The sequence below is a fragment of the Crassostrea angulata genome, chromosome 9, assembly GCF_025612915.1.
Source record: "Crassostrea angulata isolate pt1a10 chromosome 9, ASM2561291v2, whole genome shotgun sequence".
Lineage (NCBI taxonomy): Eukaryota > Metazoa > Mollusca > Bivalvia > Ostreida > Ostreidae > Magallana > Magallana angulata.
Window position 1 is genome coordinate 16,183,936 of NC_069119.1, and position 25,381 is coordinate 16,209,316.

A 25,381-nucleotide genomic window follows, 5' to 3' on the forward strand; every position below is an offset into this window, starting at 1 on the left:
TTTTCTCTATTTCATTGTTTTGTAGAACCCATCTATGCTTGTCCATATTATACAAACTATTTCTTATTTCTTATCATTTTATCCATTTTAAATACTGTTGTTGGGGATACCTGTATTCAAATGCTTATGATACCCTTTCCTTGCTTTTGTCATACATTTAAACAAAAGTTTTATATATTAATTTCCTTGCTTTTTTGCAGAACCCTTTTACGCTTGATTGCATAATAGAGTTTAATATTTAGTCCATATCTTATTATTTTTTTTCTTCTCAACAGTGCAACTATATAACACATAAAAAGTACATATAGTTCATTAGTTTAGTTTTATTTGCTTACATTAAACAGTGAGTCTGTTTTTTTCGAAAATTCTTTTCTTCTGCTGCATTACATTTTAAATTCTACATTTATTGTAATATTTTTGAAATCGAAGTTATCTAGCAATAGCCAATTAAATGTGTCTGCAGTAAATTGTACCGTCAATATACGGCTATTTGTTAAAAGTACGCCAGTATTCTGTTTTCTTAATATTCTAGGTCAGTTTGTGCAAGGACAAACCATGTTTGCTCCAAATCAAATGGGCAGTCATACTCATACTGGTACAACTAATTTAAGACGTAAGTATCAATGTTGACTGTCTATGTACTCTTATTGATACGAGCATTAAATAGCCGTAGAGATATTAAATTCTACATGTCTTGCTTTTCAGAAAGTCCAATTGAGGAAGTGAATTTAAGCAGTGGACGGTCCCTTGAGATTGAGTGTGGGATCAAGTCAGCTGACCCCAATTTGGAAATCAAATGGACAAAGAATGGAGTACCTTGGACTCCACCTCCAAACAATCCCAAAATTTACTTTACGAACAACAAGCGAAAAATCGTTTTCGAATCTGTTACCGAAGAGGACAATGGGAATTATATGTGTGTTGCTAACAATCTTTTCAAAACATCTTCAACAACTGACTTGTTTCTAGAGTCTCCAGGTACTTAAGTTTCTCCTTATAAAGGCATTTATATATATGCATGACATTTTTTATATCTTTTATCGTAGGTGTTGAATGTTATAAAGCGAAAATTTACATGTATTTCGGGACCTTAAAGAGGCGGGATGGTCAACATATTAACGTTATATAAGATTTTCCTTAAATTGTCTAATATGATTGATTAAGCTGTGAAATATCGATTACTAAAGAAATAATCTTTAATTTAAGCTTTGAAGTCTGAATAATTTGCTTTATCTTTATGCAAAGCTCCTCTTCTTAACGAAATTAAACATGGATACGAACATATAGCCCTCCAATGTCAACCTATGCATTAGTCTGTATACACCAGTTAGAGAAGGTGTTTATAGGTTGTGCCTGTTTCTCAACCCAGATCGCGTTGAATTCTAATGCCAACAATAATCAATTTGGATTTAACGAACACTACTACAATATTCATTAAAAATACATGTACAATAAGACTTTTCAAGGAAATAAATAAAGTCAGATTTTAGGCACATGCTATTTACTTGGGGAAGCTAAATGTTTACCATTCCATCAAAAAACAGTGGCATTTATTTTATTTGAGAAAACATATTCTATAGAGCCGTGCCAATCAAAAACCTCTCCAAAACATTAAGTAATCTTTACTTTTAAAGAATCTGCTATGATTGTCCATGAACCGACAAGGCTATCTCCAACATTGGGCAAGAGACTTGAGATCCTTTGTGATATCCACTCAACGGATCCCAATCTAAAGATATCATGGATGAAAGATGGCCGACCCTTCAACCCGATGGAAGGGGAAAGAATTAGTTTCTATTTCGACAATAAGATCATTGTCTTTAATGCTGTGGAGGAAGGGGACAAAGGAAAATACACATGTAGAGGCAGTGACGGATATGTCAACCCCACATCTATAATTGTAAACGTCTTAAAGCCAGGTCAGTTATCATCCAATATTCATGAAGCTTAGACGTCTTAAAGCTGATTTTCGTTTATAGTTACGTCAAAAGGGGAGTATTTATGACGATTTAGCACATGCAAGTTTGCAATTTTGATTGATAAATTAATTTACTTTTATAAATAAATTTGTTTTGGGAAGGTATCTCCTAAAGTTGAGAGAATATGATGTAAAAAAAAAAAAACCACCAAAATCTAAGACATTTTCAAATGTAAGTTTTTTATTAGTTTACATGCAATGTTGCAATTTTGATAGAACATTAAAACAAAACCATTGCAAGTTTAAACAAAACCAGATGCATATATTACTTTTGAAAGATATTATTTTCCAATTTTTTGAAAGTATCTAAGAGGAAGCAATGACAGAGGTTTAAACTTATTATACATGTATATTTTAAAAAAGCAAATAGGGTTTGGGCTCGTCTTGCTGTTAATTGCTACATCAAAGTGAATGTATGTGTGTGGATTCTATGCCACTTTTTAACTATATTCCTTAACAAAGAGGATTTCTTTTACAGAATCTAATAAGTTTACCGACATCTTTGGTCCACAATCAAATTCAGCAGCAGAACAGGCAGGCCAGCTTATAAACAGTAAGTAGTCGGCAATAAATGACACGTTTTTTAAATACTTGTCAATTTTTAAAATTATTTTTGCAAAAAGACCATGAAAGGAATTAAGTAAAAATAATTTAAATGGCTGAGGTTTATCATAATTTAAAGATTTCCATTGACAATTTTTATATATTAACTCGTACATATAGATTACAAAATAAGTGTAATTGCTACTCTAAATGCAAACATACAAAGATTCTTGTCTCATTTGCTATAGATTGGGTGCGGTCTGAACGGTCATAATTAAATCTAATTAACAAATCGCCTTTTTGAAGCAATGAGATGTTTCTACAGAATATTAAATTGCGAAATTCATAATAAAAAAACCTATATGAAGCACTTAATTCTGAATATATGAAGACGTAAATCATATGCTTTGGATCTGTTAGAGATGCCCAGTATTCTTTTACGAAAGTTGATTAGTTCTGAATTGCTACAATGATAATTAAGATAGATATATAGTACAGGTGCTTGCCCTTATAAAAAGATATATAGAAGTACAGGTCTCGTACGTATAAGTCTTGGGTAAGCAAAGAATAATGAAAGGAAGAGTAACTTAATTTACTTTCAAAAAGACGTTGAAACAACCGTCTATTGTCTAAATGTTGCCTCAGCAAAGTTTGAATTGTATTTTTGCGAGAGAAAGGTTGATAGTAATATATAACGAGTAATTTCATCATTTTTTGACATTTCCTTTAATATACAATGAATATTTAAAAAAAGAAAGAAAATGCTATGTACAACAAGCAGGACTCGATTAAAGTTGCATTCTTCATGACGTTCGACCTGGATCTATTTTACTCATTGATTGACGTAAGGGCACTTTTAAAGACGTATATGATATCCACGTTGTAAAACACGACCTCTACGTCTGCAGAGGTGTCGTAAAAAATTAAGTGCAGATTTTGGACAATGGATGTTGTGTTTTTAGTTGCATGAAACATTAAAATTCAAAATCCAAATTAAATAAAAAAGGTAATGAATTCTCATCACGGTTGGTCAAAATATCTGATTAAAAACATCGATGCAATTTTTTTTCTTTTGAAAGTGGTCATAAATATTTATCAAGGCGGGCTTTGTATAACTTTGCATATTTTTTGTCTTTTTAAGCAAAACAACAATGAAAAAAATGTGATTGTTAGTTATATAATTCATATGTCAAAAATCTAGACTTTTCTTTCTTCTATTTATGGTGAATTATTGCATAGTTTAATATACGATGCATGGTAATTTTCATTGATTACTCTAAAATCAAGTCAAGAACTAATAATAAAAAAATTAAAGTATCAAAGGGTACCGTTCACAGCAGTTTTTACATTCCCAAATAATTATCCATTTGTTTGCAAATTAATTTGAATGATTTGCAAATGACTTTGTTAAACATAATTGCTAAAAAATTTGTGACTCCATTTCGTTTGTTTTTAACAATTTTTTTTTCACCATGTTCATTTATCGATACTATTAATATTAACACATTTTGTGGCCTTTTCATCGATCATATTTCATGATTTTGTATGATTTGATTGAGAATTATTTGATATTATTATTAGCCGCACAGGCTTCAAACATAGCCTCAACAGACGGTAGGTATCAGAAAAAGGAAGTCCTCTAACAAAACACACCTCGAAAAATGACAAAGAATTAAACATTGTCGAATTGCACACTGAAACGTTTTGCAAATTCACATAGCACAGCCTTAAATTTAAAATGATTGTTTCAGTAAAAGAAAAATATGTAATTCTACATTTCCATTAACTTTGTTTTTATCATGTGTTGTTTTTTGTGCTATTGAGATGACAAAATAATGATTGAGTCTGCATGCAAAGAGAAAATCATCAATTGTACTAATCTACTTGGATAAAAGATTTTCTATGTTAAATTCCAATGTCAAAACAGGTTTTTATTTTCCTTACTGGTTTAATTTTCATTTTTATAAGGAGTCAACAAACTGAAAATTTAGTTTGCTTTTTCATATTGTATAAAAATATTTGTTATATATCCTGTGTAACTTAAGGAAAAATGTTTTTGTAAAAAAAATGTATAGAGAAAAACGTCCTATTCCATGTCTTTACCGATTCGTTTGCTTAGTTTAGCCATAATCTAATTATATGAGGAAGGCTGTTGTCCGAATGTACAAACAATATCAATATACCACGTTGAATACAACACAAATTATGCTATTTTTAGCCGGAGCCCTACAGAGCCTTCCTATAGGATCAGGATATTTTGAAATCGTTTGTAATGCCAATCCTAATGACATTACTTCGGCAATCCGATGGACTAAAAATGGAAAACCTTTCAACTTAAATCCCCAAAACCCAAATGTTTACTTTACCAGGGATAGAAGGAAGATTATATTCGAGAATTTATCCCCAGCAGACAATGGAATTTATACCTGTTACTTAAATGATACGGATGTCTCATCGGCATCAACTGATCTTTTCATTGAAAACGCTAGTAAGTTGTACTGTATCATTATCTTTCCATTCAGTACTGTTATGATGAAATAAATTCAGTCAAATGTAATAATTTTGTTATAGCCATGTATTTTGATTAGTAATATTAAGCAATGTTAACATAAACAGTATGAGGGCCTAATACCAAATGGTGATAACTGTGAATTTGAACAGCGCACTGCAATGATCAAATTCTGGTTATCTGTATCAGCATAAACAATCTACATGATGAAGAAAATTAGATGGCTCCGAAATCTAAGCCAAACTCGTCTTCAGGCATGTTTTGATAATGCTTTTAGATGACGCTATGGTTTCCTTCATGCCTGAGACCAAACACCCCATGGTTGGCGGTATCTTGGAACTACGTTGTGATGTAACCTCTTCTGATCCAAACGTTCAATTATCATGGACTAAAAATAGCGAACCTCTTCTTCCCGGAAGACGTGTTATCATGCAGAATAAAAACTCACTTGTTACCGTATATAACGTTACTGCGCAGGACAGTGGGCAATATAAATGTATCGCTAATGGTGACCTGTCAACAGCCGTGTCAACATTTGTCAACGTACATTCTAAAGGTAGGTAGTTTTATTTAGTTCTATTTTGATTATTATTTATAAGCAATTTCTTAAGAATATAGGATATTAAACTGGATCTGTTAGAAAAAAATCTTCTAACATGTACCGTAGGATCTTTTGCATATAATGTGTTCGAATAATTAAATGAAATAGTATTTACGTTCTTATTTCAAATTATATTTCAGAAAATAATTTTAAAATACCTTAAGCCTTTTTATGTCCCTCATCAATTTCAGCATTTTGAACGTCTTCTATTTATGTATATGTTGTTACACCATTTATTAATGTATCAGAACCAGGAACTGTTGCTAGCGAAATGGGTAAGTACAGTGGTAAATTAAAAAAGAGCGTTTAACAGAATGTGCACCATAGACGAATTTGTAAAGCACGTCAGTTGTACTGTTTTTGTAGTCTAACAAGTTTTGTGTCATGTTTTCTTTAGGTAATGTAAGATGTCTGTATTTTGCGCTTTCAATGTAAGATAAAATATGTGAAACTGCTGTTATATAACACCAAAAGTATGTTGTTTGCTGTTAAAAATATGTTGAGTTGTACAAAGATATTCAGGCAAGATATCTGTAGAAATTGTAGTAATGGCTCACTGGTGTAAGCTGTGCATGCTCAGTCTAAAATATTGCGCAATTGACTTAAATCTCTAACAAGGAGAACAACTGAATATGGAAATTTAAAAAACAATTGCGATCTGCTAAAAAATCTGCGCTTTATATAAATATTAAATAAACAAATAACGTTTTGAAAAAAATGCGCGTTAGACGCTTTTGGCTTCCGATAAACAATTAATGCAAATAACGTTAATTATCGTGTTTAATTTTCTTTCAGACAATAATAAATTCGCTTCGTTATTTGGTAATACTGGGGGTGGTCAGTTCTTCCTTGATGGCAATCGAATGTCAGGAAATCAAATGGTTCAAGGATCCGTATTGGGAGGAGGTCAAATGGTTCAAGGTCAAATGATTGGAGGTCAAATGGTCGACGGATCCATGATGACAGGAGGTCAAATGGTTGGAGGCCAGATGAGCGGTGTTCAAATGGTTGGAGGCCAGATGAGCGGTGGTCAAATGATCGGAGGTCAAATGGTTGGAGGTCAAATGGTCGGAAATTCCGTAGCTGGCATGAGAACAATCAGCCAGGGTATTCATAAACTTACATATAGTTTAAGGTGATACTGTTGTACATGTAACTATAAAAGAATTTACGCTGAAGCTTTTTGAATTCTTTTTCCATAGGTCCTATGGAAGAGAAAGTTATTAGCTCGGGATACTTTGAGATAAACTGCAACATCCCTGGTACCAATGATGGAGAAATAACTTGGTTAAAAGATGGGAACGTTTATTTGATTCCATCTAATCGACCGGTATACTTCAAAAACAACAAAAAGACAATCGTGTTCCTATCTGTGGCTCCTGAAGATAATGGGCTGTATACCTGCATCGTAAACAACCAATACCAGGCATCGGCATCAACAGAGCTTTTCATTAAAAACAAAGGTACTGTATGATGTTTTGCTCAGGTGTGTATGCAAACCTGCTGCGATTTGCGTTTCCCTGAATTTTGTGAACTGATAATCTGGAATTGCTCTTGTAGAATATTACAATGAAGATTGGGCACGTAAGTAAAATAAATGAGCGCTGGTAGCGCAATTTGTTTCATGTGCGTTTATGAAGCATGCTACTGCGATTGTCTTTTGCTGCATTGGGATGATTTACAATCCTGATATGTCCTTAAGATTTATCAATTTTGTTCAATTAGTTTATATAGATTCACTAAACTGTGTGACTTTTTGTTTCGTTGTGTGGCTTTTTAGTTTACTCACAAGAATAATTATAGAGGAATTTGATGATAAAACAAGAATAAAAAGATATTAGATAAGAAGTTATTCTGTACAGTAAAATGGTATAAAAATAGTTTGAAAACCAACATGTTGATAGCCAAAAATCCATTTCAACAGCTCTTCATCTCTCAGTATAAACTCTTATTCTTTTGCTTGTGTAGCCGTTTCCCCCCAAAAGTCTTTCAAAAACTATTCATATCGCATTATATTAATTATTCTAAAGCAATATGAATCTTATACAACACAATTCAAAAACCTTTAACAATTCTTTTCATTCAAATGAAACTTGAAATGAAAATAAAATAAGAAAACAACTTGTTAACTTGATAATTACTAAATCGGTTTCTACACCATTTTAGTCGATTAAAGCATAGATGAAGATAAAAAGATTGAAAGTGCAGTATGTCAACTTCAACCATAAAAAAGTATTCGAAAGGCGTTTCACTATTTAATTTTAACCGCTTTACGTCATTACTCAGTGTTTTTGTTTAATGAAATTATCAGTGTTTGTCTTCGACAAATTTGCAGATTATATGTACACTTAACCACACAAACTTTCAGCACCATTGAAAATGCTAATTTCTGTTCTGTGCATTGTCAAATAAAGCTATACGTTAATCATAAGGTACACCTATTGACAAATACTAAATGTTACATTTACATCCATAAAGTGTTTTAGTCAATCAAAATTGTAAACATTTAGATCATCTTTATTATATCTGCGGGAGAGATGATACATTTTTACATATGTTGTTTCGAATTGAAATATTTTACTAATAATTATAATTCCAATATTCAAAGAGATAAGGTCACATACAAAGGACAATATATTATGTTAGATTATTGTCTATGTTGCATTTCTAAAATTAATAGACATTTCTTTTATTAATTCATTTTATTATCCTCATAAAGATTAGCACGTATAAGAAAAGTGCACGCATGAAAAAAAAATATTAAATTAACCACACTATTGCTATAGTCATTCTCTGGGGACAATTATTCAGTTTTATTCATGCCAAACAGTGCATATTACACCACTGCAGTAAAATAGCTTCATAACCTAGGACAGGTTAGGTAAAACGATGGGTGTCAACATATTTAATGCTGTTCTTCGAAATCACCGATATAGTTGTGCATTGCACGAGGTTTCCATAGACTATGCAATTAGATATAGATAGAAGTACAATGTCCATTTTGATTCCTAAGAATAGATTATGTTGTGGTTTTCTCTTTAGTCAGGAAAAAATATACCTATCAACCATCATTGCATCGTTTCATCAGCAAAATGTAAATTTGTTGGTGTTGATTTTTTTTGCGCTAAGAGAGCATGCTGAAGTCTGTCGCTACTGTAAGCGTTTCATTTTTGTTTCGTTTTTTTAGCTCACCTGAGCTGAAAGCTCAAGTGAGCTATTCTGATCACATTTTGTCCGTCGTCCGTCTGTCCGTCTGTCTGTCCGTCCGTCCGTCCGTCCGTCCGTCTGTAAACTTTTTACATTTTGAACTTCTTCTCTAAAACCGCTTATCCAATTTCAACCAAATTTGGCACAAAGCATCCTTATGGGATGGCGAATATAAATTGCAGATATAAAAGTTCGATCTGTATTCAAAGCGGAGAAAACCTTGAAACTGTAAAAAAAGGGGGGTGCATTTTTAAAAATCTTCTTCTCAAGAACTACCGAGGCAAATTCAACGTAGTTTAGCATAAATTATCCTTATGGGAAGGAAAATATAAATTGCAAAAATTAAGGTATAATTCAGTTTCAAGTCCGAGTTATTACGAAAATAATGATAAAGGAAAGGCGTGTTTCAGCTTCGGTTCGGTTCGGCATCCGGTAAAATGGGTAGGCAAGACTTGGCCTGGTCAAAACAAAAGATTGGCAGTTATTAATCTGCCAATCTCATTTAAATTTCAGGATATTTGATGGACCAGTTATATTTGTATTCGCTGTAAATATTGCCGCAAAATAATGCGTATTTGGAATTGACGATTGCCGATCTACCCCGGCTTTTAATTTGCCACGGCCCGGGTTTGCATACCCATTTTACCAAGACTCGTATTCCATACTTCTAAAACGAGGTTCTTTGTTTAAAGCAGCCATGACATTATACGAAAAAGGGTCGATCTGACTATGATGAATTTGCTTGTTTATGCAACAGTTCGTGTATGAAGGGAAATTTTTGAAACATGCAAAATATATTGGTGCCGATTTTGTGAAGTAAATTGAGGCTAAATATTTCAATGCGTTGACAGATTTCACACATGACGTTGGTGTTAGCTAGGACTGATTTTCGTTTCGTATGCATTATTTATGCTTTGTATTTTAACCTGGGAACTCTCGTATTTCGTGATTTTTACGTATCAATTCAAACAGAGACTTCGGTAGATCAAACAGTTAACTCTTTACCTGCGCAAATTAAGCAAAATCTGATGTATCAAAAAAGTACTGAAATACAATTCATTCTATCGGTAATTCGGCATTATCTTTTGCGTAATGGTAGATTAATGCAATAGGTTTTGTTGAGATCGATGCTCGGCATTTTCTCGAGTTTATTCAGTTTAAATAGAGTTTGATATCGCTGAAGGAAATATATAGGTAGATATACATGTGTTACAGTGTATATATGATTCATTTCGAAAAAATAAATTGTGTTCTTTATTTGTTATAGTGCATGCATGTTTCTTGTGTTTAATTGTTTACAATTTCTATTTACTAACCATATTTGAGTGTTAAGCTTCGAATTATAAGCAATTAAGATACAGAGATTTGCTCACAATTCTATGTTTGTACACAGATCTTAAAAACTAAAGATTAAAAAAGTAAAAAATTTGTCAATATTTATTAAGAAAATTTTCAAAGTCTGTTCTTCCAGAAACCAATTTTAACAACTTATTGTATTGTAAACTTAACCTTTTTTCGTCATTATTACTCCTACTGTACATGTGATCCTTGACTGTGTTTGTGTACATTTGTATAAACTGATTTTGAACCTTAAATACCAATGAACTGGTCTTGAGTGAATAAAAGAATTGAAAATCTTAGGCCATTCTTTTTTTCCATTTTTAATGGTGAATAGGAAATACCAAGTTAAAAATCTTAAGCTGAATGTAATAAAGTCATGTCAACAAAATATGACTCAAACCTAGGGAAACTGTGAGCTCTGTATCTTGCTTATAATTCTACGATTGACGCTGAAATTTTGGTTGAACATTAGAAATTCTATATGAATTAGAGTATGTTAAATACTTGAACAAAAAAAAATAAAAGAATGATATTCTGTATATACCTATTCTCTGGGGTCCCCTCATTATACAATAAATAATGTGAAATCTACATCAATTTTGATAGTTTTTCAGACACGAGTAAATAAAAACGACATCTTTAAAACAGTTTCCATAGTTTTGACACATTTCTGTTATGGGGATAAAATAATTATCGCTATTCCTAAGAAAATATCACAGCGGAAAATTATCCTGGTTTGTACGCGAGGTAAATAACAGTCATTTAATTATAATGGAAAACAAATTAAATTTTTGAATGTTTTAACTTGAGGAATTGAGCACATTGAGGTACAATTTTCTTCTTCACATCTATACATGAAGGATTTTTTAAATAAAATACAATAACTATTATATATTTTTTTTAAATACAATAACAAGTAAGTAGTTGATGAAACAAATGTACCTATATGCTCTCATATATTTTGATCGCTTTACAAAGTGTGTGTGTGTGGGGGGGGGGGGGGGGGCAGAACGAAAATATAGGGAATTGGAAGTTAACAACTTAACAGTGTACCCCTACCAAATGTTTAGTTTTATATCTTGCGTAGGATTTTCTTATTCTGGTAAAAAATAGTATTTCATGAAGGTACAATGTCAAAGATTACGTGTATGCAAAAATAATTGTAAAATTCGAATACTTGACAATATTTTTTGTTATTCTACCGAGGGACCATATTGCACAATATCTTTTGAACGCCAATTGTTGCTCAGGTGAGCGATGTGGCCCCATGGGCCTCTTGTTATTAAAATGATAACTTCATTACAAAATAACTGCATGATGATAATGTACACGTATAACGTAAGGATATTTTGTAAATGACGTCTAAAGAAATTGTTGCACACAGAATTTGAACAGAATCTTAACAATATTGCATTTCACACATGACGGTAAAATATATTTATAAATCACGGCAAGTCACGAACAATATTCACAGGTATGTAAAAATGCGTCAGTATGATAGAAAGACAACAATTGATTACAGAAGTACAGACGATGAATAGCCAAATATGAATATAAATGATAAACAACAGACACTTGATCATTTTTCAATTTACCATGCTGATGTTGTCAAGAATAATATGAAATACATGTTAACTTAAAAACTTGTTTTGCACAATATGCGATAAACACTGTTATAAAAAAAGTAAAAATCACAATTCTGTTTTAATTAGAAAACGCCGTGGTTGTTCATGAACCCCAAACCTTGAACCCCGTCAGAGGAACACGCCTGGAGTTGACTTGTGACATCACAACCACAAATCCAAACATTCGCTTAACCTGGCTCAAAAATGACGTCCCTGTGCAGCCAACAGCTGACCAAAGAATTCAGTTCCAAAACTACAACCAGCTAATACTATTTGACCCGGTGGTACCGGGGGATGAGGGAAAATATACATGTCAGGCTAATGACCCAATGAGGACCTCGGTGTCCACATTTGTAAAAGTACATGAACGTGGTGAGTTATTTTAATCAAATTTAATTTTATAAACATATTATATGAACTACGTGATAAAAAATGATTTACATTTATTTCAATAAAAGTTATTAAAGACCAAAATTAAATTCACAAATTCATTTCCAGAATTGATAAATATTATACATAAAAATCAATCAAAAAAAAAAAAGGAAAATAACTGATATTAGACATTGCAGAAAAAGCTAAATATCATTAATTTTTTTTTTTAAAAAGATTGTCATACAATTTTAAATGAATCATATAATTTTCTTCAATAATTTCAGAGGAAAGCAGAACTATGTATGCTACGATGTCACTTTCCTCGGGATCAACCATCCAGCAAAGTAAGCTACATTCTGATTGGGTGATTAAGAGTTCCGTTAAAATGTTAAACATTTCAACTTCTATTTGATATTATTATATGAAGCTTTATCATGCAATATTCTACATTCATAGTTATATCGAAAGAAGTGAATATAATTTTCAATGATATGTTTATTTATTAGCCATTTGTATAGTCTTTAACTCTCGCTTAGCTCATCTATGCATTTTATGAACTTCTTGGTTTTTAAAGTAATTCAGTAACTTTTTACCTCTATGATGATCATTTTCTTAGATAGAGATAAATAAAACATAAAAAAAAAAGCATTGTAATTTTCTTTAATCTTTGTGTCTTGTTTAAATACGATCGTAATTTTCTACGAAACAGGCAATCCAATGCAAGAAATCAACATTAAATCGGGCTACTTTGAAATCAATTGTCTGATCGACAGTGGAAACGCTGAAATATTTTGGGCTAAAAATGGTCAGCCGTTCAATCCTCCCGCCGGTAGGGCTATCTACTTCGCAGACAACAAGAAGAAGATTGTTTTCGAGAGGGTTAAAGAAGAGGATTCGGGTCTCTACACTTGCGTTGCCAATAACGAATACTTAACCTCAGTTTCAACAGACCTCTTCATTGAAGGCAATACAAGTAATGGCTTTGGTCAATTTTTTTTTTATCAAGAAATAGTTCAACCGAATTGTCAAATTAGAATTTGATGATATTTGTTTAAATTTATTTATGCATCATATTGCAGTAATATGGCCTACGACCGACATTTATTTTCTACCAAATCTTACATAATTATGTCAACCATCAAAACCATGATAAGATAGTAGGTTAAGTTGTAAATACTTGATGCATTTTAAAGCCATAGAGCTAAACATTTATATACAGTAAAAAACCCTAATCACGAAGTTCTGGGGAATAGCAATTCTGCTTTGTTATAAACGCAATTTGCTAGATCTGTTAGCTACATAGTCTGCATTAAACCCATGGGAAATGAAAATGACTTCACTATTAGCGTCAATTCATCATAAGCTCTTTTGCATTAAGCGTGTGTTACTGTTTTATACATATTCAATTATATCATACGCACTTATAAAAAATCCGTTATCTAAAGAAGAAAAAATGAATGGCTTGTTTAAATTGTCAATAAGTTTTTTTTAAAATTCAAATTTGAGTTGCTTTTTTCCTCAGAAGTGTAAAAGGTGCTTCCAGTGTTCGCCAAGTAGTATTGTATTAACTGATTCTAAATACAGAGTTTGGCTTGATTCTAGATACGGCTATCGTCGTCTACGTTCCCCAGCGACTAAACCCAATCATCGGAAGTAGACTGGAGATCACGTGCAGCGTTCATGACCACGACAGCGCCACCAATCCAAATATGCAAGTCACGTGGTTTAAGGAAAATGTACCGATCGCAGCAGAAAATAACCCAAATATAATCTTTCAGCAGAACGGTCGTAAGATGATCTTACGTTCCGTCAGTGCATCAGATCAAGGAAATTACATGTGTGCAGTGAATGATCCTAATGTCACCCCTGTCGTGATGTACATACAACCACATGCCAACGGTAAGTCAACAATTGTAAACGGGGAAATTTTCGTCCCCGATTTACTTTCGTCCTTCTCTCTCTCGTTTTAGTGTGCGAATTCAAGGTGGCATGTGACAACTTAATGTTGTGACGTGCTATTTATTGAAATAAACAATAAATCGAGTGTGATATTTGTAATCGTTTCTTTCCTAAAGTGGTTCGCTTATAGCGTAGCGTAGTCGGTTAGAGAGTTCACTGTGAATCTAATGTATAAGTCATGGATTAAGTCCCGTTGGTGATTTTAATTTTTTTTTTCTTTTCAAAAAAAATTAAAGCGTATTCTTCTGTTAAATGTTGTAGGATTTAGTGACAATATTCAAATCATAATGTACTTAAATCCATATTAATATCGACAAACGTCCAATACCATCTAAAGACTGGGCGAATTCCCATATCTCAAATTATCACTTTTTAATCAATACTTTGCCTGGGCGAATTCAAGATGGGGCGAACTGTTTTAAGTGTAGAGAGAGCCAAAATTTCACCAGGCAAAAATAACTCTGAATACAGTATAGGCATTTGTAAGGCGTTGAACATGTATGATCTTTAATCATTGTTCAAGGGTAATGGAGATGGTTGCTTTGTGATTTGAAACCATTGCCGGTTTTGAAATTATTGATAAGAAATTGTGCTTTATCACATACTTGCACCAAATTTTTGTTCGTTTATGTTGATTTTTATGATAAGTTTGTGATATATTTTTTCGTTTTAAATTTAATGCCATTTTTTTTAAAAAAACTTTGCTTGCTATCTCAATATTTTTTATATTTAAAGCGGCAACAAGACAACGACATTTTGGACGGTTCCTCGGACAGGCAGCGGCAGGTAAGTGTCTTATAAAATATGATGTCACTATAAGATATGATGTCACTATAAGATATGATGTCACTTGAAAAAAAAATTTCTAAGCTCATGCCAAAATTCCATGAGTGAAACATAAAGTGTATTCCGATAAAAGGGTTTGATCTTTTTATTTTTCTAAAATAAATTTTGGCCAAAGAGGAAATAAATAAATTTCAATTAAGTAATGAAAAAGTACGTTATTCACAAATTGTAACAGTAAATTATTTAACTGATTATTTGTTACATTAAAAAATTAGTGATGCAATCAACATAATGAATTGATGATTTTTTTCAAGTATGTATGTTAGTATTTTGGGGTTTTTTTTCTTAGAATTGCAAAATTAATATACAGGTACTTTTGTCGAAACTAATATAAAGGTTTTCAAACGTTTCAGTCGCCTCTTCAAGAATCCCAATCGAAGCTGGGAACCTAAGAATTCAGTGTGATGTGGCGGATGATTCGACGTCCAGCATTGCTTGGTTCAAAGACAACAGACCTCTGGATGATACCCTACCAAACGTCGCGTTTGAAGACGACTTTCGCCGTTTGGTCTTGCTAGCTTTTGGACCTTCAGATCGCGGAGTCTATATGTGTCTGACTGGGGGGCAAAATTGGCATTCGGCAGCACAAGAACTTATTTATATAAATTCAGGTACGAACTATTTATCTGGATGTCCCTGGCCATTATCGTGATTTAAAAGGGCTGGATGTCCGTGTCCATTTTTATACTATATGGATCTCCCTAAAAAGAAGAGCCCTTTAATTTACTTCAAAATATTCAGTTTCAGTTTTTTTTAATTAAATGCCTTTAAGTGCCAAATTTATGTCTCTTGCAGTACAAACATTTTATTGTCCCCCGCCGCAACGCGGAGCGGGGACATAGAAATGCCGGGCGTCCGTCCGTCCGTGTGTCCGTGGGTCCGTGTGTCCGTGGATCCGTGCGTCCGTCCGTCACACTTTTTTGTAAGCGCTCTCATGCCTACAAATTTTGACGGATTTTTATTAAATTTATACCAAATGTTTATACCACTATTACCTTGGTCAAGTTTGAAAATCAGCTTTGGTCGATACTTTTTGTTGGAGTTATGGGACTTTGACTGCAATCATGACTCCGTTTTATCCAAAAATTGACCTTGTAAGCGCTCTCATGCCTACAAATTTTGACAGATTTTCATTAAATTTATACCAAATGTTTATACCACTATTACCTTGGTCAAGTTCGAAAATCAGCTTTAGTCGATACTTTTTTTTGGCGTTATGGGACTTTGACCACAATCATGACTCCGTTTTATCAAAAAATTGACCTTGTAAGCGCTCTCATGCCTACAAATTTTGACGGATTTTCATTAAATTTATACCAAATGTTTATACCACTAATACCTTGGTCAAGTTCCTAAATCAGCCTTGGTCGATAGACTCGATACTAGTATACTGCTTGACCGGCGGGGGACCCTGGAATTCTATTCTTGTTTCTCTTCTTTTTTAAGTCCAGTCTATAAAATTGTAACTGTTATGCTTCCTTAACATGGCTGAAACAGCAATTGCACTTTTGAAAGCTCGATCATGAAATTCGTTTTTCAAAGATCTTACTTTTAAGCTCATTTTATTGCAACAGATGAAGCTGGAGTAACAACAAAGCCTATGAAGATATATCCAATTTTCAACTCGGCTGTGGAAATAAAGTGTCGTATTCCCGGGCTTCAACCCACTGATGCAGTCAGCTGGGAATACGAGGGTATTCCACTGGTGGCTGAACCAGAACAAGTGGTTCTAATGGACAACGACCAAACTTTGTGGATTAAATCTTTCCAACCGTCCGACGTAGGAAGATATACCTGCAAAGCCAATGGATACCAATGGTCGATGTATCTAAATGGCTACTCCACTCGTAAGTTCTGTTGTATTTTTTAAATCTAATTATGTACCAGTAAATATCATCTACAAATTAAAAAGCTAAAGGAATCGTGTGTATCGTGCAGGTGTGATTTTCACACACAATACCTGATTTGCAATTATTTAAAAAAAATGAAGAAAAAACCCCCAGAAAAAATAATCAAATATGATTATTCTAAAATATTATTATATTTCATAAAACCTTCATTAGTTAAGATAATGATGTCAAAACATTTGAACTTGTTTTTCTTTTAAATTTTACATAGCTTTGGAAAGAAGCGCAGCACTTGGCAACCCTATGTTCATGGAATCTTTATACTGGATGTATGGTCCACGCCGCCAAATAAGCTTTGGTAAAACTCAAATTTATACAATTCATAGTTGAATAATTGTATTAGAGTAACAGTTTTGTTTTCAATATTTTGATTAATAAAAATTTGAATAATCAATTTTTAAGTCATAAGAATTTATTTGTTCAAGTAAAACTTGTTAAAAATCCTTTTTAACGCCTTACAATATATGCTAATTAAGGTACACCTATGCCATATCCGATAATTGGAGGAAGAGTTGAGATCATGTGCGGCCTTCAAATTAGTAACCCCAACACAATCATTCGATGGCTGAAAGATGGTCGGCCGCTTCAGAGAATGAAACCAACATACTACATGTACAACGGACGAAGCTTAGTCCTTTTTGGATTTTCTGCTGCTGATAATGGTAGATACACTTGTGTTGCCAATGATGGATCCATGTCGTCCGCTTCAACAAGTCTATCGTATACAACTCCAGGTAATTTGTGATATCCATTCATTATATGCAATTTACTGTAGAACCAGAAATATTTGATGAGGATTTCAATACATTTCATTTTATTTAGGTTAATATATCACAAAATGCCATAATTACACATATAACATACCTCAAATTAATAATCAAGCATATCACAGCATTATGCAACTTCATAGAATAATTATTTTGAATATTGTTATTTAAAGATTAAATGACATACAAATGATAATTATTACTGAAGACAGCTTCTAGAAGCTTTGTTAAAAAGCTTATTTGCAATAGGGTCCTTATAAAGCAGTTAAGTTAATAACTACAAAAGTACACTACAAATTAAGGCAGGATACTGAAAAGAAATATAGAATAATGCTTTGAAAAATGACATTTAACTTCCTTATTTTCGTTGGCAGTAAAAATCAATGAAATTGATAAAATTTAAATCCAAGACGATTTTTTAACCCGAGTATTCTTAAATACAGAGTTGATATGTGACCGATTTTACAGACTAAGATATGACGAAATTAAATCCCAATGAATTTTTTTTGGAAGAAAAACAACAATGATTAAAACTCAATAATTGTATGTGCTTCTATACAGTTTTCAATACATTGTTCAGAAGATAGTGATGGTTGCATCACTTTTCTTTTAGATAAAATGGATCTTCTTAAAAAGACTTTTTAACAGCTTAAAAATATATCTGAATTTTTTTAACTTTAATGTTGATCTAGCGGGTAATTTGTTGATCTGTTAACCTCCGTGAATACCTATGTCATTACGAACTCTAACAGTTATATAAACATAAAATAATTTTACTTTTATTCGATAGTTTATCACATTTTGCAAAATTGAAAACCATCTTCATTTTGCAGTAAACTATTGCAAATATTTTTTACTGCGACAAAAATTCGCGATCATATATACATGTATGATTGTACATATAATAAAAAGGATGCATTTAGTTTTAATCTGAGTCTTTTGTAAACTGTAGACTCTGCAATGGCGACTTATGAACCTCCAAATGTGAATCCATTGATGGGTAGAAGGGCTGAGATTGTATGTAACATACAAAACCTTCCTGCCGATGTTACCGTCCAATGGCTGAAAGATGGAATACCATTCAACATCCAAAGTGCCAGAGTTCGGTTCCTCAACAACAATCGTAAAATTGAATTCAGTCCCGTTTATGCCAGTGATGCTGGGAGCTACGAATGTGTTGCAGACACAGAGCAAAGGGAAGCTTATACTACAAGCGTAAAGGTCTTTAGAGATGGTATGTGTACTTTTATATTTGGAATTAAACTATCAATTTTTACAAAGTCAACCAGTATGACTTCTTAAATAGACCTATTTTTTCGTGAATCAGAAAGTTTTTGATGAACATTTATATTAACAGATAACGGCCGTGTAACTGATGTGTACGGAGATCCAACATTCCTGCTTTCTCAAATTGATGACAGATCTTTTCCAAACCTAGAAATTGGTAAATATATCATTGCACATTTGTCTACAATATAATTGCAATAAAGGACACTTACACGAAAGTCACTAAAAGTAAAGAGAAATGCTGGGGGGGGGGGGGCGTTCACTGGAAGAGTATCATAATAATAATTAGAAGTTTTTGAAATTATAATGAACTCTTTTAATGTTTTAGGTTCTCCTATGGATCTGCCTACACAAGATGGAGTTGTAGAATTGTATTGTGGAGTCAAGAATCCTAATCCTAATGCTGTTTTCACGTGGATGAAGGATGGAAGACCAATTACAAGAAATCCTGTTTACTACAAAAATGACGGTCGTGTTTTGGTAATTCCTGATTTCGAACCTGCTGACAATGGAAGATACACCTGTATTACGAATGACAATATTCTATCGTCTTCGTCTACCTTACTCAATTACGTTTCACCAGGTATGTTTTAATGCTATTGTTAATCTACCCTAAAATATTTTGTGATTTACGAAAGAAAAAAAAACCACGAGAAACGTATTTATATTGTTAATTGCAATGTACATATTTCGTTTCATTTTCAATTTTTTTTGTCTACCAAAAGCCCTAGCCAGCGCTACTTACCAACCTCCAAGGCTTAATCCTATTACTGGAAGAAAAGTGGTCGTGAAGTGTAGCATTCCGAACCTTCCACCGGGGGTTAGCGTCAGCTGGATAAAAAATGGACAACCCTTTCAGCCTCCTGCTGGGAGAGCTCGATTAGTCGACAACAACCGCCGGATCGAGTTCAGTTACGTTTATCCAGAGGACGCCGGAAGTTACACGTGTATGGCTACGGATGGATCTACATTGTCACACTCAACGGGAGTAAATGTTTATAAAAATGGTAAGAAATGAAGAACTATTCAGGAAATGAGAGTAAAAAAAATAAGTGGTTTTACTGTTGAGTAATTAATCCTAGTATCATTTCTATCTCATTTATAGTAAAGAGAAAACTTTATTTTCAGACGTACATGTACTTTGTCATGTAAAGAGTTTCAAAAAAAGCTACCCAACTATTAATCTATTTTCTTAAATTTTTTTGGTTATTTGGTTTTACCAATTTCAGATAAGGATCGTACTAATACCGTATACGGACCAGCAATGACAATTACACCAGTTACAATTCCAGAGCCGGGAACGGGTAAGCAAAAGTGTATGGTTGCATAAGACGATGTGTTTAGTGATATAAGCCAATGTGTATGGTTGCATAAGGCTTATTATGAATATATGTCGACGTTAATTTCCTTTGTATTTCGGTAAAACTCGTTTGAATTGAAACTGTTCCAGTTGTTTTGATTGTTTGAAATTTTATAGGACATTGGACATGATCTCTCGAAAATAAAATTGTATTCAATTTTTTTTAATGTAATAAGCATTGTTATTTTTATTTGAAAGGTTTGTTTTAAAAAGTCCACAACGTTTTATTAGAATTATTTAGATTGTCAAACTCTACGATCTACATAATTATTTATCCAAAAAAAATGAAATGTTTGATAAAATTTTGAATAAATGTCATCAAACAATGTTCCAACAGGCCCATATCCAGGACAACCAATAGCTCCGTCGGATGGCTCGGTACCCCAAGGTTTGTGTAGCAATAAAATCTTTTCACTGTTTTTAAGAAACGTCGCAAACCTCTCGAAAGTTTTTAACCAATTTTATTCTTTAATTTAATAATTACACTTAAGTTTAATTTTCCAACAGGCCAATTGCCGGGACAACCAATAGCACCAGGTTTGTGTAATGAAAAAGGGATTGTTGTATTAGTGAACACATACAACCGCTTCCTTAGAAAGATTTTTAATCAGTGTGATTTTTTATTTAGGACCTTACATACCTGAAGACAATATTCCGACAGGACAAGTGCCTGAACAACCAATACCTCCAGGTTTGTGTGATGAAATATTACCATTCGTTATACTTACGTATTAATCTTCCTAAAATAGTGAAAAAAAATTGAGAGGTCAACTTCCACATAACCTTGCAATGCTGGAAGAATATCGAACAAATATTGAACAAATTAATTTTTCTATATCATGTATTTTTATCAACTTAATCTTTGACACAGGACCTTACGTGCCTGAAGACAATCTACCAACAGGTCAACTTCCAGAAGCACCGATAATTCCCCCAGACTTCCCCACACCCCCAGGTTTGTTTTATGAAATTTTGTCAATTGTTCTTGTTAAGACACTTATTTTGTAAGCAATGATTTTAAGCTAATTTTATTCTTAACATAGGAACATATGTACCTCAAGAAAATGTTCCGACAGGCATCCTACCGGAAAGAACACTACCTTCTCCTGATGCTTCTATACCCCAAGGTAAGTGGTTTCAAACTTTAATATACGGTTCGTATAAGCGTCAGAGAATAACATCTGTGTGCATGGTTTTTCTTATCGAGGTTTTCTTTTTATATAAACAATTGCACCAAGTCTGGTATATGAGATCGTTGGACTTTTGGTTTGCCGGCAAATAGGTACATGTACCTAGCAGATGTTTCAAATTTTGAATGTTCGATAACGGCTCAAATACAAATTTCAAGATACAAATTTCAAGTACCGGATTAGCCAGTAAATTAGATAGTGTTGAACAAATTCAGTACTATAAGTAAACCATAGTTAAATGTCTGTAGAGTTTGTTCACGATTTATTACCACTTTGCAGGACAGCCGTTGTCATATCCAATAGACGGCGGTGTTATGTATCTACGCTGTGGAATTCAAACGAATGACCCGAACTTTCTTATTCGCTGGTTGAAAGATGGTCGACCCATTCGTAGAATGAATCCAACATATTATATGTACAACGGTAGAATTCTGGTCCTGATGGGAGTAACTGCCTCTGATAATGGAAGATATACTTGTGTGGCCAATGATCGAACTATGTCATCTTCCTCTACAAACCTTCAGTATGAGAACCCTGGTCAGTTTCTATTAATATATATCATTAACAATCTGCTTTTCCATTGGCATTGTTTGTGTGTATCTAGTAATTAAAAGGTCTGGATGGTCGTGACACGTTTTATACAGTCTCAATCTTCTTTGCATAAAGATATAGGAATTTATTTAAAAATTTTTGGATTTTTTTGTGTTTGTGAATAAAAGTAATGTCTAAAACATCTAATTGTTAATTTGTTGACCAACGGGCCTCCTTAATGTGTGTTTCACATATAAGTTTTGATGAAAAAAACCCAAGCTTCTCTGTGTTTCATACAAATATTGTTTTCTCTTTTTAAGGTTCTGCGACGGCTACATACAATCCGCCTAAATTGAATCCTGTCACTGGAGATAAAGCAGAAATATATTGCAACATACCTAACCTAGATCCTGGCTACCAAATCACGTGGTTAAAAGATGGCCAACTCTTTGAGCCTCAGTCTCAAAGGGTTCAATTGGTCGCTAATTCAAGGAAACTTGAGTTTAGTTCTGTTTACCCAGAGGATGCTGGAACTTACACATGTACAGCAAATGACGAAATGGGCACGTCGTATACGACGGATGTTAACGTGTACCCAGATGGTATGCTAATTTGTTAGGTTTATTGCTATATATAATACAGAATAACATTTGCAAACAAGTCAATTATTTTTTCAGAAGTCTAAATAAAATACATTAATTGCAAGGTGTATGAAACAAATATACCTTGTGTTATGTTTAAGCTCCAAATGGTAGATATCCATTCTGCACATACAATTACAAGGATAAGTGAATCTAATTTCTGTGTTTATATTTATACCGAGTAAGAAATTCTGATTGGTTACATCATTAAAGTATAGGAATCATTTGCATTGGTAATATTCTGGCTCTGGTTTTCTTTTCTTTTGATACAATATAATCTTTGTTTATAGGTACATTAAGAGAATCCGACGTTTACGGTTCACCTACTTTCCTTTTATCTCAAAATGATAAACCTAAAGAGGATTTAACTATAGGTAGGTCTATATATGTACAGGTCACTATGCTTAAAGTCAAGTTTGAAATGAAAAAAAGGCAAGAAACATGTATTCCGTTGATATCATTCCACAGGTTCTCGATTGGAATTACCTTTGGATTCTGGAACCGCCGAAATGCTGTGTGGAATACAAACAAACAACCCCAATGCTATTTTCACCTGGCTTAAAGATGGGCAACCAATAACAAGAACTCCTGTGTTTTACAAGGATGACGGTCGTGTCTTGGTTCTTCCGAATTTCACACCAGCTGATAATGGAAAATACACTTGTGTTACGAATGATAAATCCATGTCCTCCTCCTCAACGGATATCCAATACGTTGATCCGGGTAAGAATTTTTTAGTAAGGCAGAGAACGAATTTAAAGGTTTCAAACCGTGTGCAATCACACACTTAAGATCGTTCAGATCAATTAGAAATGATTTTTACAAGTTATGGATGTTGTTTTGTTAAAAAACAACTTCCAAAAGTGATTTTAATTGAAATCAAGACCAAGTTATTTTAGTAAAACGAAAAAGCTTCATATATCTTGTCCATAAACATTACTTACAGTAGTATACTAATTTAAAAAAAATCGTGGTAATTATAATAAAAAATATAATGAAAGCTAAAATCCCTATTTAGTTTATGATTTGAGATATCTGCTTGATGATTTTTAAGTCATAGAAATGTATTACAGGTACGGCAGTAGCGGTTTATGAGCCACCGGAAATGAATCCATTGACTGATGACAAAACAGAGTTGTTTTGTGACATTTCTAATCTACAACCATTCGATAACGTTCGCTGGTTTAAAGATGGCAATCCGTTCGAGGTTCAAAATCAGAGAATCCAAATTGTGGATAGAAACAGGAAAATTGAATTTAGTTCTGTATTTCCCGAGGATGCTGGAACGTATACGTGTCAATCTGATGAAGGAAAATCATACTCCGTCCAACTTAACCCTTTTCCGACTGGTACTGATTATTTTATGAATCAACTTCCAATTAAAACACTGTTTTGCTTATGCATAATGTGCAGCAAACTGATTTTTAAAAGTAAAAACATCATTGCAAAAGTGCCGCTTCCGTACATAGGAAGTATTATACATGTTCGAAATTTGAAAGTTTATGAAATATACGACAGAATAATATTTGATTTTCAATTAACATAATGGAAGATATTTATAGAAAGTTCTTTTTCTTAATAATGGTCACTGTAATCATATTAATGGTGGCTCAATGTTTTGTGGATTTCGTTGATAAAATGGCTTCCTTTACAAAAAGATTTACATTCTGAATGACTTTCAGAACGCAAACATTATTTATGTAAGGGAATCCACAAATTTAGGTTTATAAGAAAAAATCCTGACAATGAATACAAACTGGTCCTCAGATGATATTAAAGTGTATTTAAATATACGTTTGGATAATATCTATAGATTCAGAAAGAAAAGTTACAGTGTATGGACCAGACAAGGTGAACGAAATTCCAGAACCTCTGCCTGATGAATTCCTCACTCCAACAGCTCCTGCAGATAGGCCTCCCACTGCTCCAGATAACGGTATGTGTGGTATAACGTGGCCCTGTTTGTTATGTTTTTTTATATTATATAGAGCACATTAAACAATGCCTTGAGCAATAGTTCAGAAACCTACACGTACAATGATAAAAAAGAAAGATACCATATCTCAGTTTAAAATTCTATTTGAAAAGCAAGTAACAGCAAACACGAACAAAAATAATTCTTTACATCGTATCCGAGGTGATCCTCCATTAAACAATGCCTCGAGCAATAGCTTGGAAACCTTAACGTACAATGATAAAAAAATAAAGATACTATATTACAGTTTAAAATTCTATTTGAAAAGCAAGTAACAGCAAGCACGAGCATTAATAATTCTTTACATCGTATCCAAGATGATCCTTTCTAATAAGTCGTTAAACAAATCCATGAATCAATATTTTGTTGCATGCAGCCATGGCACTGAAAATCGTAAAAATTCTACACTGCAATGCTCACTTAAAGTTGCTTTTTCTTTTTCAAAAAATATTAACAGTTTGACCGATAGGCAATATATTCGGTTGAAAAAGACAAGTTTCAGTCAGATATGATATTTACAGCTATTTAAAACTCATTTTTCCTGATGTTCTTTTCCCATATTTATTTTTTCTTATGAACCACATACTATTTGTTTATTTTTTTGTTTTTTAGCTTGATAATGTTTTAATAAGGAGAAACTTAAGAACAAATGAAAATCAAATGTGAAATATAGTTTGTTGGGTTAAAATTCTTATATCAGAAATAAATAATAATTGTGAAAGTTTTTGACTGATTTAAAAGA

General features: G+C 33.0%; 1 protein-coding gene across 15 annotated transcripts in view; it reads left to right on the top strand.

Moving 5' to 3' along the window:
- Positions 1-25,381, top strand: part of LOC128162900 (hemicentin-1-like) — a 90,403-nt gene that overhangs the window by 12,848 nt on the left and 52,174 nt on the right. For 11 of the 15 annotated variants that reach the window (XM_052826307.1, XM_052826308.1, XM_052826314.1 and 8 more), the window contains 35 exons: positions 533-613; positions 706-978; positions 1,635-1,919; positions 2,457-2,531; positions 4,740-5,009; positions 5,308-5,586; positions 5,880-5,906; positions 6,427-6,738; positions 6,834-7,094; positions 7,192-7,215; positions 11,892-12,176; positions 12,461-12,520; positions 12,886-13,149; positions 13,779-14,075; positions 14,871-14,921; positions 15,335-15,592; positions 16,556-16,828; positions 17,100-17,186; positions 17,365-17,622; positions 18,608-18,889; positions 19,013-19,099; positions 19,271-19,525; positions 19,668-19,949; positions 20,172-20,246; positions 20,640-20,690; positions 20,810-20,839; positions 20,931-20,993; positions 21,174-21,257; positions 21,346-21,429; positions 21,772-22,029; positions 22,344-22,625; positions 22,955-23,038; positions 23,133-23,387; positions 23,738-24,013; positions 24,478-24,600. In XM_052826307.1, coding sequence (XP_052682267.1) covers positions 533-613; positions 706-978; positions 1,635-1,919; positions 2,457-2,531; positions 4,740-5,009; positions 5,308-5,586; positions 5,880-5,906; positions 6,427-6,738; positions 6,834-7,094; positions 7,192-7,215; positions 11,892-12,176; positions 12,461-12,520; positions 12,886-13,149; positions 13,779-14,075; positions 14,871-14,921; positions 15,335-15,592; positions 16,556-16,828; positions 17,100-17,186; positions 17,365-17,622; positions 18,608-18,889; positions 19,013-19,099; positions 19,271-19,525; positions 19,668-19,949; positions 20,172-20,246; positions 20,640-20,690; positions 20,810-20,839; positions 20,931-20,993; positions 21,174-21,257; positions 21,346-21,429; positions 21,772-22,029; positions 22,344-22,625; positions 22,955-23,038; positions 23,133-23,387; positions 23,738-24,013; positions 24,478-24,600 — 6,291 coding nt within the window. The remainder of the gene's footprint in view (positions 1-532; positions 614-705; positions 979-1,634; positions 1,920-2,456; positions 2,532-4,739; positions 5,010-5,307; positions 5,587-5,879; positions 5,907-6,426; positions 6,739-6,833; positions 7,095-7,191; positions 7,216-11,891; positions 12,177-12,460; positions 12,521-12,885; positions 13,150-13,778; positions 14,076-14,870; positions 14,922-15,334; positions 15,593-16,555; positions 16,829-17,099; positions 17,187-17,364; positions 17,623-18,607; positions 18,890-19,012; positions 19,100-19,270; positions 19,526-19,667; positions 19,950-20,171; positions 20,247-20,639; positions 20,691-20,809; positions 20,840-20,930; positions 20,994-21,173; positions 21,258-21,345; positions 21,430-21,771; positions 22,030-22,343; positions 22,626-22,954; positions 23,039-23,132; positions 23,388-23,737; positions 24,014-24,477; positions 24,601-25,381) is intronic. The other 4 variants (XM_052826313.1, XM_052826310.1, XM_052826311.1 and 1 more) reach the window with 4 other exon arrangements.